At 43.5% G+C, this 17,436-nt stretch overlaps 1 protein-coding gene across 1 annotated transcript in view; it reads left to right on the top strand.

The window, feature by feature from the left end:
- LOC144755386 (translocator protein-like) overlaps positions 1-17,436 on the top strand; it is a 53,495-nt gene that overhangs the window by 17,593 nt on the left and 18,466 nt on the right. Inside the window, exons 2-3 of the mRNA XM_078644233.1 lie at positions 11,806-12,010; positions 12,417-12,555. Of these exons, the coding sequence (XP_078500359.1) occupies positions 11,838-12,010; positions 12,417-12,555 (312 nt within the window). The 5' untranslated portion in view covers positions 11,806-11,837. The remainder of the gene's footprint in view (positions 1-11,805; positions 12,011-12,416; positions 12,556-17,436) is intronic.

The following is a 17,436-nucleotide window of genomic DNA, read 5'->3' as shown; positions in this document are numbered from 1 at the left end:
GGGAGACCCAATGGCGCTCATCCGTTTAGATGCCGAAAAAGCCTTTGACCGGGTCTCCTGGTCATTTCTGTGGCTGGCAATGGGTCATCTGGGCTTTAAACAAAGATTCATTCAGGCAGTACAAAAACTATATATCAACCCTAAAGCTGTAGTGATGATAAACGGCAATCTCTCTAAAGAATTAACAATATCAAGGGGAACTCGACAGGGATGCCCATGCTCCCCGCTGCCCTTTGCCATCTACATTGATTCCTTTATTCGCAATCTGGAATCTAATGCTGGTATTACCCCTATACTGACCCAAGGCTATATGACCAAAACTCTTGCTTATGCCGATGACATAGCCATAGTAACACCAGATCCGGCATTAGCCTTACCTATAATTGAAACTGAGGCTAAGAACTTTGGTAATATGGCCGGTTACGCTCTTAATCAGAGTAAAACCCAAATAATCTTAAATGATAAATGCATCATGGTAGATCCTCTAGTAACAACAAATGCGACCTATTTAGGGGTATGTATCTCCTCCAAACTTGATAAATTGGTCGAATTAAATCTGGCCCTCTGCTAGATAAAATGCAGAAAGATCTTCACTGTCTGAATAATTTACACTTATCTTTGATCGGCCGTGTAAACGCTTTAAAAATGGTATACTTCCCTAAACTACTTTATATGTTTAGAGCAATCAACCTGGAAATCTCTGAATATTGGTTCAAACTGATGGAGCGCACCTTTTCCAGTTTTATTTGGTCCTATTCACAACCTCGAAGAGCCTACAAGCTCCTGACTCTTCCAAAAGAAAAAGGAGGCTTAGCCCTCCCAAACCTTAAGTTATATTATTGGGCTTGTATGCTCTCATATAATCATGAACTCTTTTTTCTATTAGATAATAACAAAACAATCTCAGGGGAAGACCAACCATCAATCCATCAGTTGGTATTAGGTAATAAGAGCAAAGGGTATCTGTGGCGATTTCTCTATGATAGCTACCACAAAAAGGTCCGTCTAAAGACCTTACTGGGGGGGTTTAAAGCGTGGAAAGCTGTGAGGAAATTACTGGGCATAGGACGGCTCTTGCTCTACTCTCCTCTAAGCAATAACCCGGTCCTCCCTGAAATCTTTAGTGGAGCCTGTATTGAAAGATGGACTACAACTGGAATAAACACTTTGGATGTCTCTTCGCAAACGAAGGGCTACTCTCGTTGAAACCTTGAGGGAAATATATCACTTGGAGTGGAGGGATTTCTTTAAATATCTGCAAATTAGAGATTTCTTAACACGAAGAATCAGAGAAAGTACCTCACTTAATAAAATTCCGATAGCAGAAATGTTAAAAAATAACCAAAAAATTATAGGGGCTTTATAAATGTTGGAAAAAAAACAATAAAACATTTTTTTTTAAAAAGAGATAGCGCAAGCGTTGCCTAAGTGAGACCTAAAAACATTAGAGGGACAGTTCAGGCCAGATAAAATGTGCAACAAACCTCCTGGAATTTAAATCAGTTACCAACGGGTTGCACTCCCATTTCGGCTGCAGGTGCATAAATGGATCTGGTATTATTATTATACATGATTGTTTATTTAATATACGCAAACTATAAGAAGCAGATCAAGTAAGCCTTCCTTATCATTACCATAGAGCAATAATTAAAAATCTGTTCTTTTATTTAGAATAGTAGTAAAAGAAAACATTCCCCTGCCCCTTATGCTCATCCTCCTGCATTCTACAAAAAGAGCTGTGTGTGATTGTACACACACACACACATTTTGTATTCCTAAGAATCACAACCAGATATTGAGGCATTTTTACCAGCAAAAATTGTGAAACCATAAAATTATTTATTCTCCGCTTATAGATTGAAAGGAGTCATTTTCTTTTCATGTTTTCCAATATCCCAAACCATTCAACAAAATGTGTGCAAGGCATGTGTAGTTACTGTGGTACATCACCTTGTGAGTCTACTTCACAATATAATTTATCAAACAAATCAGCACAATAAACCGTTGCCGTACCAAACCCATTAGTAAGCAGGAGAAAGTTGCTATCACTTTTCAGGTCTCTTCGGAGGAGGTTAAAGATATTCTTGTTAATCCAGCCCAGTTAATCCCTGGTGGCAAATCTGCGAGTTGTTGCTTTCAATCAAGAGTCTGCACATCCAAGCCTTATTAAAAATAACAGACACACCCCTACCTACCTTTTGCAGGCCTAAACGAAGTTGCTGGTCATATGAGGCTCTTCTAGTAGCCTTACATTCTGCTTTGCTTAAATCAATATGGATGGAGTGCTCTCTAGACTCCAGTTATCACTCCATCACTTAACGGCCATATCAAACTCGCTCTTTATTGACAACAGAAACCATGTACAATGACATGTTTTAAAATATGTTAAGTCTATCAAATGTATGACTGCTTTGTTTCTGAAGCTGAAACCACTTTTATTTAGCTGCTACATTATCTAACCCTTATTAAACCAGGACTTCAAAGCTTCAGGCCTGGTCCTGGTTGTTAATGTTAACACATTGGCAACCAAATTGAATATAAGAAATACAATTAAAAAAATAAGAAAAACTACAGAGACTCAAGCTGGTAGGTTGACAACTACTGTCACCCTACCTACAACTCCTCACAGATGCTCAAACCCTACACATTCCCCTCTCCCAGTCTTACATTCAACAGGCGTCCCTTGAGGCACCATTTCATTCAGACTTGGAACACCATACAAGGCACCCTTAAAGCAAGCAATTATAAACTAGCAATATGATTAAAAAAGATTGACAAGAAACACAAGAAAGGAACACCACCACAAGACACACATATAAACCTTGTAATGTATGCAGACACCAGTCATTTAGACATCACGAAACTTAACTGGCATGATCTTCACACTATGCCTCGCAGGTACAGGGAAACAGTTGTTTCAGGATTATCAACATTAATTATTGTTCTGAACACTAGCTGACCCAATACCATCCAGACTAAAGAAAACATGCTCCTCATGCACAACCACAGAATCCCTGAAATTCAATGCTGTGTCACGGCAACCGCTACTATGCCCTTTAGAGCACCCACTTTGATCATTGACAAGAGGAATCTCAGTGATGCCACTTTCCGCCGATGGTACGTTCAGAAAACAATGTCATGGTCCGCATAGGTGTGATCAGTATTAAAGCCATCATACTTTCTTCTGGAAATAGACACAGTTTAATGTCAATAATGACCCTCCTTTAACTCTCACAGTAACAACAAACCGCAATTACCTTTACAGGATTAGAAAAAAAGCAGTATTATTGGCAGAATCTTTGTGTCTTTTAACTGTCCCATATTGTTTGAGCTCTATGTAAGATGCTGTTCATTTCCCTCTTCTTTTCTTTATAAACATGCCTATAGAGTTATTATACTTATCCCCTCTGGCATTATCGTCAAAACAGTCAATTTCTTGTTCCTTTCTTTTCAGTTACAGCTCTTATGCATCATGTAAAGAGTCTAGAAATTGGGGCTCACCCTCTTAACTCTTCAAAAGGAGACTTGTTAGTGTTACTACTCGGAGTGAATTTGTAAGTAGTGTTCCTAGAGGGGCATTTTCTCTATCAAATTCACCTGTTAATGCAAGTAACAAAAACTCCATAAAAATTCTGTTCAATCTCTCAACTTGACTATTAGTTTCTCAACGCAATGAAGTAAACCTCTGGTGCAAGATGCCCTTGTTTTAAGAGATTACTGAAATTGCCACAAGCAAGCTGTCGACAACTATCAGAAATGTGGACTCATGGCATTCCCCTCTCAACAAAACACATAATCGTGAAATGAAATATAATTGGTGGTAACCTTTTCAACCATAGAAACCTCAGGCCACTTTGAATAGCAGTGATTCGAAACTATACCAAAGGAAGAGAGGTTGGTAAAATGGAGCAATGACCAATGATATCAACCCCTCACTTCCTCCATGGTCCTTCTTGCAAGTCTACTGGAGTTGGACTGGGAATGCAAGTTTTTGCAGATTGGTCACCGGGCACACAGAGTTCTCATTCTCTTTCCCAATGATCAATCATTTCTGCCATTTTTGGCCCCCAGTTATGTAATCCAACACATATTTTTGTTCCCAACATGTGTAATTGCCCTTTATGTGCTAATTTGAAAATCCTGCCTAAGACCAGTTGGTGGACACTCTTTGTCACCTCCCACAATTTACTTGTTCATATAATATAATTCATCCTGATTTTGAATAGATAATTCAACAACATAGTGAGAGGATTGCAACTTCGTAGTAAGTCTCTGCAGTTTTGAACTCCTTGCACTTCACCCCCTGGTGCAAGTAAATTTACCAATGGCTTTTGATCCCTACAAAGATTAAACCTAGTCTCCCATACACACATTGTATATCGTTTAGCTGCCCTGGAACAGCACAGAATAGTTCCTTTCAAAATGTATTCAAGTTTTAAAAGTGTAAGAGCCATCCATTCTTTGTGCTTATCCTGAAACCTGAGGACATCTTCCAAGATCACAATTGTGCCAATTGCTATATTACACTCCTTCCCAAGTACAAATTGATAGAAACAAGGCATTCCAGAGCTCTACAATTTCAGTGCCTTAAAAGCGTCCTGATGTTTTGCCAACCAAAAAGATGTAGCATCCTTTTTCAACACAGTTTGCATTTTGGTTGCAAAGTTATTAATAAACATTGAGTACAATTTCAACACTCCAAGAACTTATGTTAACTGCTCCATGATTTTAGGAGATGGGGCATTTACTATTGCTTCTATATGAGTGCAATTGGATTTAAATCCTTTGTTGCTGATGGCATGAAGTAGAGCATGTCTGCCCATCCTAACTTGCACAATTTGTATAGCCAAACCTTTCCTTGATCATGCTAATAGGATCTTCTTTAGATTTTCATCATGTTGTTCATGACTTTTTTTTGCAATATCTAAAATGTCGTCCTGGAATTCAATCACTCCCTTAATCTTCACCAACATATCCTTTATGTTACATTGCAGACTACATTCTATGATCCTGGTTAGCCACATTGAGTGCTGAGAACATGGTTACAACGCCAAAGTTGAAGTAACTTCATCAATCTTAGGCAAAGGGTAGAATCAATGAAAATAGCTGCATTGAGACTGAATGATTGACATTTATTGCATCAATTAATTAAAATTGGAACAAAATATATTCCAATTCTAAAATAGCAAAATAGCATTCAATCACAATGCTTGCACCACTCTGTACTACGTAAGGTGCAAGCACTTGGTCATCAAAAGAAAAGATAAAAGTCAATTTATAAAGTCTTTCAAATAAGATGTGTCCGTGCAAAAGTTAAAATGTAACTGGCAAGACAGTCACCAGAAAACTGATACAACATTTAAACAAGTAGTTTATGTATAAAATAAACAGATGCTGCTGGGCTCAAGAAATATGTATCGCTTTTGCGGGTCTCTTAATAGTGGAAAATATCAAATCCACGTACTTTCCAAAACGAGCCATTTTATAGGGGTTCTGGTTGTCAGGCAGAAATCTACGGTCTTGTTGCAGGTTTAAATCCCATGATTTCAAAAAAGCAGCTTCAATAAAGTGCACCGTACAGGCTAGACTTCAGAGAAACAACAAAGTAAATGAAGCATGGACTTTCTCTTATAAGTAAAAAACATGCAAGTGCCAGTTCCAGGACCGCAGCCCAAGCCGCACAGAATTCATTGACAGGAAGGGCCATAAGTCTTGTTTGTAGGGTTTTAAGCCTGGTATCCTTGCTAAGTGAATCACTCATATAGGTCTGCTCACCTTGTAATGCTAAGCATCCTGCTCTATAAAGGTTCACCAAGGTGTGAGGCTGACAATTTGTCACTACGATTGATCATGTCATTTCTCAGTGACAGCTACTGTTATTTCATGGCCGTTCCTTGATCGAGAACGAAGCACTCTCTGCCCTGGAGAAATGCTTTCAGATATCTGTGATATTATTTTGGAGGATTATCCAGGTTCCTCACAAGGAGTGCAGAGGGGACATGTATACGGTTCCACTGCTTTTCAAACCCCTGCTCTCCAGACATATTTATAGAATCGTATTTGCAAGCAAGCCTGTCTTGAACATTAATAAACAGGCCGCTGGTATGGCCATGCCACTAGATGGCGCCATGCTTTCTCTTTCCATTAAGTATTTATTTTCAATACTTCGAAACCATCGTGCTTAGCCAAAATGAAACAATCATCCAAAGGACCCGCAGTATGTTTTTGCCCTAACCCTGGCACGAATTTCTGAACCCTGGATTAATCTAAAAGTCGCAATGTGTGCTCTTGTCACTCCAAATGGAGATATCTGACCCGCTGCCTGCAATGGGATCGATCCCGGCAACTTCTCATGCACAAAGGGTGGTCTAAAGGGCCTTGGAAAAAAGCAGCTATGAGGCTCAGACTGCAAAGAAGCTTACATTGTATTAAAAGGTTGTTGCGGTTCTATCCAAAAGCAATGTCTGTATCTAGTGATGGCTTGCTATCTCTTCAGAACCCAGCTTGGATTGTATATTCCCTTTGCCACTAGTACTACCCTAGCTGATTTTTACCTAGATATGGTCAGGTTCAGATCAACAGTCCTTTTTCACATTAACCTTCGATACAAAGTCCCTGACCTGCTTATTAAGGCAGCCAGGAAGATGACAAAACATGGATAAGGTGCAAACCAAACGATTATTAAGTAATAATTGCAGGTTTGGGGCAGGTGCTGGGGCTGGGGGGTTGGTTACATCCAAATCAATAACTCAAGATGGGGGGGGCCAACACCTGTACAGATCTGTGAAATCCAGAGGCTGAATATTAACGAACAGCTGAGTAACAGTAGCGTCAACACATACAATGGTGGAATTCTGCAAATAAGTGTACTTGCTGCTTCTTATGAGCAGTCGTTCGCCTTCGCCGTTGCTATATTGAAGCAGTTAACTCCAGGCGCGCAGACGCGGAGCTGGAGACCTACTCAGCCCGAATGCTGGAGAACCTTGCTTACTTCAAGGATACTCCTTCCCAGACTTCAGGAGCTGCAGGGGCTTCCTGTGAGGATCCTGTGTAGAATGGCCTTAGTTGCCTAAAAAAACCTGCACAATTGTGGGTCTGGTACTTTGCTAGACGTGTTAACATGCCAATTTTCTGGTTCACATTCCTTGCACTGTGCAAGAATAATTCACTTGCTTAGGCCAAGAACTTTACACGGGATATTGTGAGGCTGTGGATTTTGGCTTCTGGGATGGAATTAATCACCTCCGATCATCCGCACTTCTTCTGCCTATGTGCTCCACAGTCTGTACATAACTCTCTCTGCCTTTTGTTCTCAATGGGCATCTCACTTTCACTGTATTTCAGTGTCCACTTTTCATGTCTGCCTTGACAGCGCGGCTGTCTGCAAGAAGTGTTGATGCTAAGTCTTTAAAATATACATATAAGGGAGCTTTGGCTCCAGCAAGAGGAGTATTTCTCTCACTTCATGCTATTTTGGAGTGTCATCCCACCTTCCAGAAAGTGCTTTCATTGGAATGCAAACATACAAACCTTTATTGCAACTTTTTTGTAGCATTTGCCAAGCCAGTAGGGCAGGCTGTGCTAAGACAAAGCATATCATGCAATGCTTCAAAACAGCATTTTTGACAAGCCGGTGTGTTATCACACATTGGCACAGTATATCCAGACCTATTGGCTTTGCCAATCCTGGGTATAACATGCATTGATGCAACATGGAAGGTGATGACATTTTCAAAAAAATTTTTTTTTATACAACTAAAGCAGAACATTCATGTCATTCACCAGGGACTCCAAGCCATCCATGCTCACGGAGGAGGAGATGAGGCCTGAGCTGTGTCCACAATGGAAATAAATCTTTAGGTCGACCCAAAGCCCTTCAAGCTATGATCACAAGAGTGACTGAGTGCTACTTCATTCATGAAATCCCTAAATATTTAACCGAAAATGGAGAAAGAATGGAGGAGAAGAAGGGAAACTAATAATACCCGGAGAAACCAGGAACAACACTTTGGGAGTTCGAACTGTGTGATGATCACAAAGAGGCTCCCTCTCTGTGCATCGGGCCAAACAAGAGGTAAACAAATGCACACCTTGCGGTCAGTCCTGAAGAACTTACTCTACTGCAGCCAGGAACTCTGGGCACTCTCTGCAGCTCAATAAAATAGGGAGAGAAGAGTTTAATCAGGTAATGAAAACATCAATTGAAAGCAGACTCCTAAAGTAATTTAACTCCATGAAACCCAGGGAGTTAAAAGGCCTGTTGAGGTCATGGCGGAACTGTCTTGAGTACTATTTCATAACTAGGTTTTGAATGTTTGGAAGATGTTCTGCTGTCGTGGCGGGACCTCCGTACTGCAGTTACCTATTGCTGGGCTCCTGCCGCGAGTGCGGAGGCCCTTTGTGAATTGGGCCCTATGGGTACAAAACCCAACTCTTCCTGTGACCATGTTGCACAAGTGGAAATCTGCCAACAATCTCCACAGCCAGCCCAACTTTTGAGCCAAGAATGGCATTTGTTCCAAGAGATAAAATCTGTAGAGAAATGGGAAGATAAAATGCTACATGGTATCCGTGATCAATTTAAAGAACCCATAGAATGGAGAAAATATCCTTTCACTTTAAAACAAAAGATAATTCTCCCCCTAATCTCACTGGAGGAGAATGGGAGAGGCTGTTCTTCAGTTACTGTTTTTTTTATAATCTGTCCTAAATCATGGTTATCCATAGTTAATATATGGTCAGTCATAAAACGTTGGTTCAACCTTTCTCCTGACTGCGTCTTTGTTTGTGGTAATTGTCCCAACAGAAGCGCTTCCAGAATCTCCTGCCTATTTGAGGATAGAACGGATGTGTCAAGCCCTGTCAACAAGTAACTTTACCAGAAAGATTGAAATCCTGAGAGCTAGTTTACATGACTCAGGTCAGCATCTCTGCACCGAACACAAGTTTCAGGAAGGATTGTAATCAATTAATGGCTGCACACTTGGCATCCTTTAACAAAGCTATCACAGAAAAGAAGAACTTGCACTTGGGTTGATTACATAGTAGAGAAATTCCCACTTTTGGAAATTTAGATAGTAAGCCTTTGAGATTTTTTGAATGATGTGGTCAAGCTGGCATTGACCATGAGACAGAAAAGATATTGGACCCCATTGAATATAATCCCAGCTCAGGCGGCTTCTGACACTTTTTGGCAAGGGATCCCATGTAGCATTTTACACTGACTTGAAGACCAGGTACATGCCATGCCAGTTTAGGATTGCTATCATATTTAGTAAAAAGAAAACAACATTTCTGAAACTACGATGTAAATACTACTTTTTCTGATACCATAGGGCGTGGATTTTCTGACTTTAATGTATTGAGGATTAATGTGTCCCTAGGATGCGGAAGTGGGTGCCATATCTAGGTACTGGACTGGATCCAATTACTAAATGTGATATGTTGAAGCAGGGCTGGATCAAACTTACTCTCTCTAGTTTTGTTTGATACCCAAACGGTGAAGATATCTTCAGCCAGTTTCTCCATTCAGAATTGCCAGTGTGCCTGGCTTTGTTTCTTTACAGAAACACACAGCCAATGAATAGGAGGAGTTGGACTGACTGCTAGGGCGCTCGACCTCGGACCCGAGGATCTGGGTTCGAGTCTCGGTAACGACGCCAAACATCCTGTGATTCTGGGCAAATCACTTAATCTCCCCGTGCCCAACAAAAATGAATGTGTGTCCTCATGGAACGTAATTGGTGCTATGTAAAGCGCTCTGAACCCCCGATTCGGTTCGGGTCAAGTTCGCGCTATATAAAACTCAGCAAAAATATCAGTCTCGCCCCCTAGTGGAAAGAGGGTCAGCTTCCCCCGATCCAAATCCTGGCCGACTCATGTACCTCTAGACCTGAAGGCCTGGAAACCACATGCACAATGCAGGGAATCGCGAAGAAGCACCGGAAAACATGTGATCTCATATTAGAAATGGCATATCACTTCATCTTCATTTACAAAACCTTTTCCTGATTTTAAAAGGGTAATGCACAATAATGGCCCTTTACCGGTGGCAGAACCCCGACTGACCATGTCAGTAGCTTAAATACTAGCTCCATGAACTGCTGCTACCAGCAGAAAGCGGTGAGACTGATTTGCTACAGCCTTTGCACCGAGGACTCAACCTCTCTTGTAAGGGCACTGAGGTCAGACATATCCTTCTGCCAGCAAGCAGAGAGGTGTGAAAGAAGGACTTGACGTCCCCAAATATCACCTTTCTATTCTGGGACACCCGGAGGAGTTTGATCTTTCTCCGAATAATCCTCAAGTTCAGACATCCACACAAGATCGGGAAAAGGTCTCACCTAGTATGACAAGTAATAAAATAGGCACACTCGTGTTTTAACAGTAAAAAAACATTACTAGTAACAAGTCATACAAAGAGCGTGCACAAGGACAGCCAGGCGCACACAATGGCAGACACACCCAGACCGCGAGAAAGTAACTTAGATAAACAATAGCCAAATATCAAATACATCGCTACATTAGATCAACCACTTTGGAATATGTAAATATAACTTTTACAACCCTGAAATGGAAAAGTAATTGTGGAGTATTTAAGCCAAATAAAAGCTGTTAGAAAGGTGGTATTAGGAGAGTGTACCATAGGCAAGTGATGGCTCCGATTGGCTATTATGTTTTCTAGTTTTTTTTTGGTTGTTTGACTTCTCTTCGAATACTGTAAAGAACAGTTAACTGTTTAACACCGAACATGAAATTCAAAGCGTGTGAGCATAACAGCCACCTCTGGGTTCGCAATAATATAAAGTGACAAACAAGAAGTATTGAAAATGAAAAGGAATAACGCTAAAAAAAACACCCTTTAAGCATCTTGTTCATGTGAATTGTTTGCCACGGTGGAGATGCCCTGATAGGATTGAACCTGTATGGACTCTGAAACTTTGTGGATACTGCCTTCTGTTCCTCCATAAAACCTGGATTGAAGCGGCAGCGGTCTGCTCCATACCCTTCACTGCGTCCCCAAAGTATATACAAAGCTTGTTAGGCCTAGACTACTGCCACCGTCTAGAGCAGTCACAGCAGCAACCTAAGGTCGGGTCTAGATTGCTGGCAGAGCAGAGTATGCAAGTCTGGCAAGCAGCAGAGCCACGACCTTTCGATTGCACTCAGTCGAGGGACTCTTCCTTGAACCTAGATGCACCTGCACCCCAGAAATGCTAACCACCTAGGAAACGGGGGAGGCTTGCATCCTCTGGCTCTCCTTCCTTTCAACTCTCTCACCATCTTTGTCCTCTGCAGGTAAATATATATATATATATATATATCATGGTAGAATATAGGGTCTGCCTTTCTCTCTAACCTTCGTGGTAAGTGGTTTGGCAACACACCTCTACTGAAATTAGTAGAACACACTGGCGAAGTTTAGAGCAACTCACACTTAAACTCTGGGACCAGCTTCACAGGCCACATCCTCTAAGGTCTGGTAAAAGAGCACAATCAGCCACCCTGTTGGCACAAAATAACAGAAACGCCTGCAAATATTACACTCTGCATCCAGAGTGACTGCGCAGCCTGAGGGAAAATAAAAAGAGGCAATGGGATAGAGACACTTGCCACATGTCAAAAAAGTACAATCCCAACACCACCTGCGACAGTGTGTCTACGTGTTCAAGAAACAGCACACGCCTATTCCTGTAGTACCTCAAATGGTTAATCAGTCACAATTCACATTATACAACAATGTATTCCACTAGGTTATTCATAAGTAAACTTTATTCCATCTTTTCTTTTTTCCATTTCTTTTAGGGGAACCCTAAGTCTCATTGGAACTGATAAGGATGTGGGCGGCCATTGCGGGCTTCACTGCTCTTCCACATGTTGGGGGCTTCTTTGGCTGGTTCTTTACTAGAAAGAATGTGCCCACCTGGTACGAGAGTCTAAAGAAGCCCTCCTGGCGTCCACCCAACAAGATGTTCCCCATTGCCTGGACGACTCTGTACACAACCATGGGGTAAGGAAGGATTGTGGCTCACCTTTGGTGGATCAAACCCATTGGGCACTGAAGCGTCCAGAGTCACACATTTGATACTGCAGCGTTACTCTTCATTTACCAAAAGACAGACAGGGTACAGTAGTAGCACATACTTTCCCCACCACACACAAGGATTATAACAAGCAGCTGCAAGACAAGAATTCTATTTTTAGTTCATTATATCACTACCCTGCCATCCCATGCCTTTCTAACAACTGCTTGCCAAACAAAGCAATGATGACCTTTCCAAAACTAGCTATTCCCAAAAACTGTTATGTGGTGTACCGTCCACATATCTGTTGTCTTTAGTCAACAGATCATGCCAATGTGTCTCAAGGCTCTCTGGTTCACATTAAATGTCTCAATTGTCTCTTTAATTCCAAAGCTACGCCTCTTACCTGGTGTGGAAGGACCTCGGCGGGTTCAACAACCAAGCGGTGGTGCCACTCGGTCTCTACGCAGCTCAGATGATCCTGAACTGGGCATGGATGCCTATTTTCTTTGGAGCTCACCGGTTGAAATTGGTAAGTGTAGAACATCTCCTACAACACGCACACTAGGGTAGTCAGAAATGGATTTCCACGCAGTATATTAATGGTGGAGTGTCTCGTGATCGTGCTGTTGTGGCCTCCAACCCTTGAGGTCATCAGCAGTGTGCATAAGATATCCCAAAGGTCTAGTTAAAGAAGAAAGCAATCTTGTTCTCCATTGATCCCTATGTAGATGCCTTATGAACTGAGTTATTTTGAGATCTCATTTGAGTGACCACATGTACACAGGGGCTACTGGACCTCAGCCATGGGGGTCAGGGGTCTTTTGCTCCTGATGTTCCAGGGTCCTTCCTACCATGGCTCTGCAAAACTAGGCCAAGTACAACCCCTTCAACACTCGACTCTCAGTGATAGTGATGGCAAGCAGTCACAGGCTTCTAAGGGAGGTATGTGAGGGGGCGCTGAAGCTCAAAACTCACCAACGACCCAGTAGGGCAATAAAGGTTTGTCCTACTCAGTGTTTACATTCATAAAGAAAAGTACTTTAATATACACAGACAACTCAGTATTTCACAGAACAGGCTAAAGGTACAAAGGCTTCACTGACACAGAGGGGTCCTTATTCTCTCTCCCCTCTTGCGTAAGCTGGGAAGGAATCCCATGCCCCTACCATTTTGGTTTTGAGTTGTTTCTGGGTCGGTGTCAGGGAACAGATATAGATTACCCTTTTTCTAAACCGATAATTCACTTAGTTCACTTAGCAGTCCTCAAATAATATTTCTCACCACAGCATAGTCTCCAAGTTCTTGTGTGGTCGGTGAGGATCCGCAGCGCGTTTGGCTTGCTCCCGCTTCAGGGAGGAGACATACAAACTGGAGGTTCTCCAGCACTCCGACCTTGACAACAGCAGGCAGCAGTGGAGGCTGCTGCACAGATTCTCCACAATGCTTAGTCATAAGCACTGATGTCTGGCTGCCAATGGGCTAGCTTCTGGGCTTCCGGGGGGATGGGGATTTGGGCTGTGGAGTTATAGATAATTTTCCACTTCCCGCATTCTCTGGGTTGGTGCATCCACACCACAGGCACAATTCATTGATGCACAGTACAGTCAAATAAGGCACAGTTTGTTGTTGCAGCAGCAGTGTTCATATGGGCACACTTTGTTGATGAAGTGGCACAGCCCGCTTGGGCACATTTTGTTGTTACGGAACTTCCTGACTGTAACTTCTCATCTGGAAAGACTCTGTACACATTCCCTTGAGCATGCAGTTTGGTCTCATCAGTCTTCCTCTTCTGACAGATCCTCACACCACCGGGATCAAGTTGCTTAGAGCTCTCCCTTGAGAGTCACACCTCCTGGAGATTTGGCAGGCTCCTCCTTTCTCTCAGCAAGCAGGTTGGGTTCCAGGCACTTTAAGCCAGGGGGAAAGCTTCTTCTTTCCAGACAATACTTTAAGTGATGTCGCCTCACCTCTGGGAAGCAGGCTGTAAGGCAGACACCAGCTCTGCTTGCACAGCAGTTCTCTTGAGTTCTTTGTGGAGTACTCCCTTCATTGCTCAAAGAGAAGCGGAACCGGGACCAACAAGTGGCTCAATGGCTCCCACGTTTATACTGAGAAAGCAGACAACTGTATGAATTCTTTGCACTTTAGGAACCAGTTTGGGGGGGTTCTTCTTGCGAGTGTGCTATACGCACTGTTCTCTAGACAGAGCTTTTGTGTAGAGTGTCATTCCTCACTGCAGGGTAGTCTCCAGCCTAGAGTACCCACAACAGAGGCACAGAGAGGTGTGAGCTTTATGCACCTGAACAGTGATGAAGAAAGACCACAGAAAGGCGTCACCTAAATAACCCTTGTCACCTAGAACAATAAAGACTGCAGTCCTATCCTTCATCCCATCGTGTACCAAACAGCTGTGCTTGGAAGACAGGTCAGCAGCTCCTCGCAGAAATATGACAATCAAATGTATAAAGGATTCTGGTCTCCTCTTTTCTAACTGGAGTATTTACCAATCATCTCTGCAGCCTTTGGAATGTCAGCAATACACTTTGTCGGGGAAAACCGCCTCACCTTCATCTTGTGCACTCTAGTTATCCAGGGGCTTCTGAAATGATGAGAGCTTGATTGACGGTTCACTTGATGTTGAGCGGGAGCCATCTGAAGATCTTCCTGAGCATTCGTAGGGTGAGGAAGTAGACGGAGGCGACAACGCTGACCTGCTTCTTAATGGATAGCTGGCTGTCGAGGATAATGCCGAGGTTGCTGCTATGTTTGGTGGGTATGGGGGTAGGGCCCAGCTAAGATGGCCATGATTCGTTGTTCCATAGGGTGTCCTTACCTTTCCCGAAGATGAGAACTTCTGTCTTGTCTATTAAAGCAGTTAAATCCCTAATGTTCCTAATCGTCAAACTCAAGTATAGTACTGACAGCATCCTAAAGAGAGGAGAAAAGTCTCAAGTCAGCATGACATGATTATGGTTAGGTCACATTAGGCAAATCCAAAACAGATTCATCATTTCAATAAACCTTAACAATAACCCATTTCCTAATATAAAATAATTCTTCTGTTCGCTTCCTCAGCAACTGCAGTCCAGAACGTCTGGTGGATCCTTATGCTGCTGTTGGGATTTCATGTCCCTTCACCTTGTGCTCTAAAGGACGAGGACCTCCTTGACCAGTTCCCCCACGCCATGTGCTGAAAAGCGCCCTCCACCTACCACTGCGCGGGACGTCTGGTCGATCTTGTTGCTGCTGTTGGGACTTCGTGTCCAATTACCCTGTGCTCTCAAGTAGAAGTGGCCCAAGACCCGTTCCCTCGCACCGTGTGCTGAAAAGCACCCGTCCGCTATTGTGGGGCGGGACGGCTGGTGGATCCTGTTGCTGCTGTTGGGACTTCGTGTCACATCACCCTGTGTTCTCAAGGAGGAGAGGCCTGTAACCAGTTTCCCCGCACGCTGAAAAGCGCCCTCCTCCTTCCACAGCATGAGACATGTGGTGGATCCTGTTGCTGCTGTTGGGACTTCATGTTGCACCATTCTGTGCTCTGAAGGAGGAGGGGCCCGTGACCAGTTCCCCCGACGTCGCGTGCTGAAAAGTTCCCTCCACCTACTGCTGTGCGGGATGTTTGGTGGATTCTGTTGCTGCTGTTGGGACTTCGTGTCCCATGACCCTGAGCATAAAGGACGACGGTCCCTTGACCAGTTCCCCCGTGTTTTGCTCTGTAAAGCACCCTCCACCTACCGCGGCACAAGACATCTGGTGGATCCTATTGCTGCTATTGGGACTTCTGTGACCAATTCCCCTGCACCACGCGCTGAAAAGCGCCCTCTACCTACCACACCCCGGGCCGGGCCAATGGCAGGCCTGTCCGCGCCCTTCAGACACCGGAGTTGGCCGGTCTGGGCCCCCTCTCTTGGCTCTGAGTTTTCATACGTTGAAGTCTGATAGCCTGCCTTGCATCTCCTCAGAGATAAGAAGCATTTTCCCATGCCACCTGGAGGAGCCTGGGGCCTGGAGGAGCTGGTAGGGGAGGTATTCTCTTTTTTTTCTTTGGTCTTATTATCCCTGGTTGTGCCTATTGGTCTGTTTCAGGCGACACCACATCACTGCCTATCAGGACTGGCACTATTATTTTGATACCCATATTGGTGCATTAGAGGTTAACTCCTGTCCTTAGCTTAACTGGCGCAAGAGAGCACTATGAGGTCCACTTGATTCTCCACGACTAGCCTAGTGTTGTGTTGGTGTTTTGATATGGGGATAGCCTTTGGATGTTTTTGGGGAAACACAAGAACACCCCCCTCCCCCCACCGGGTTGCCCCCAAGGCCCGTACAAAAATGGTTACCACCATGGATGCTTTCTTGCAGTGCGTCAATGGGGTGCGAGACAAGGAAATAGAGTTGGTCACTCTTGACTCTCTCGTTCCCCTCTTTATCGTTTATCTTTTGATGTCACCTTGTCTGTCCCCTTTGCTCAGGGATTTGGGAGCGATTGTATCCCCTGTTGCGCATGATGGTGGCTGGGAAGATATTACTCCCACACCTTTGGTTGTGAAGGTTCCACCACACCCTTTACGCTCCAAGATGCAGGATCCAGTCCATCAGAGGCCATCTGTTGTAGTGGAGGATGTCACCAGAGCGGGAGGTATAAGAAAGCGGCCGACTATTGTCAGCAAATCTAAGCACCCCAATGTCACAGATGATTCACCATCAATTAACATCAACCACTCCGATTTGGCAAAGTCTGATTTGGTGGCTTTGTTGGACTCATTTCGAGACTCCTCAATATCTGGATGGAGACTGAACTGGAATCCATAAGTCATCGCATAGCAGCAATTGGAAATGAGCTTTCCAAACAAAATAAATCCCAGCCTGCATGCCTCGTGGAAGTCCCTGCCCCATATCACTTAGTTACAGGGTCGTCTCCTACTGCTAAGACATGTGTCCCACCTCTTTTGGCAAGGGAAGCCGATCAGACGAGATTTCAGAGTATTGTTGCGATACCTAGCCCCAAATCCATCCTATGTTGTCAAATATCATTCCTCCCCCCGTCAAGAACTGGAGTGTACCATGGAGAGGCAGCAGGTAGAAATTAGACCTTGTCAGACGGAACGTCTGAAGGAGAGGTTAATAGGCCACACAATTGTGATTCATGTTCCTCTCGTCCAGGCCGGTTATCCTTAACCTAGTCTCCCCTATCTACCCTTTATGTGGTAGTGTTGGAGAATGTTTCTATCCTCTCAAAAGGTATTACAAAGGATTTTGACCAACTCAAAAATAAAGTTTTGCACTATTTGAACCTAAGCATTACCCTCCGGCGGGAGGACCTATTATCATGGTAAGAAGAGTGAGCTGGGTTGGCAGGGTCAAGAAATCCTTTACATAGGCCTGTTTAATCATCAATTTTAATAGGCCT

The sequence above is a fragment of the Lissotriton helveticus genome, chromosome 5_1, assembly GCF_964261635.1.
Source record: "Lissotriton helveticus chromosome 5_1, aLisHel1.1, whole genome shotgun sequence".
Lineage (NCBI taxonomy): Eukaryota > Metazoa > Chordata > Amphibia > Caudata > Salamandridae > Lissotriton > Lissotriton helveticus.
This window is presented reverse-complemented; position numbering and strand designations above follow the sequence as displayed.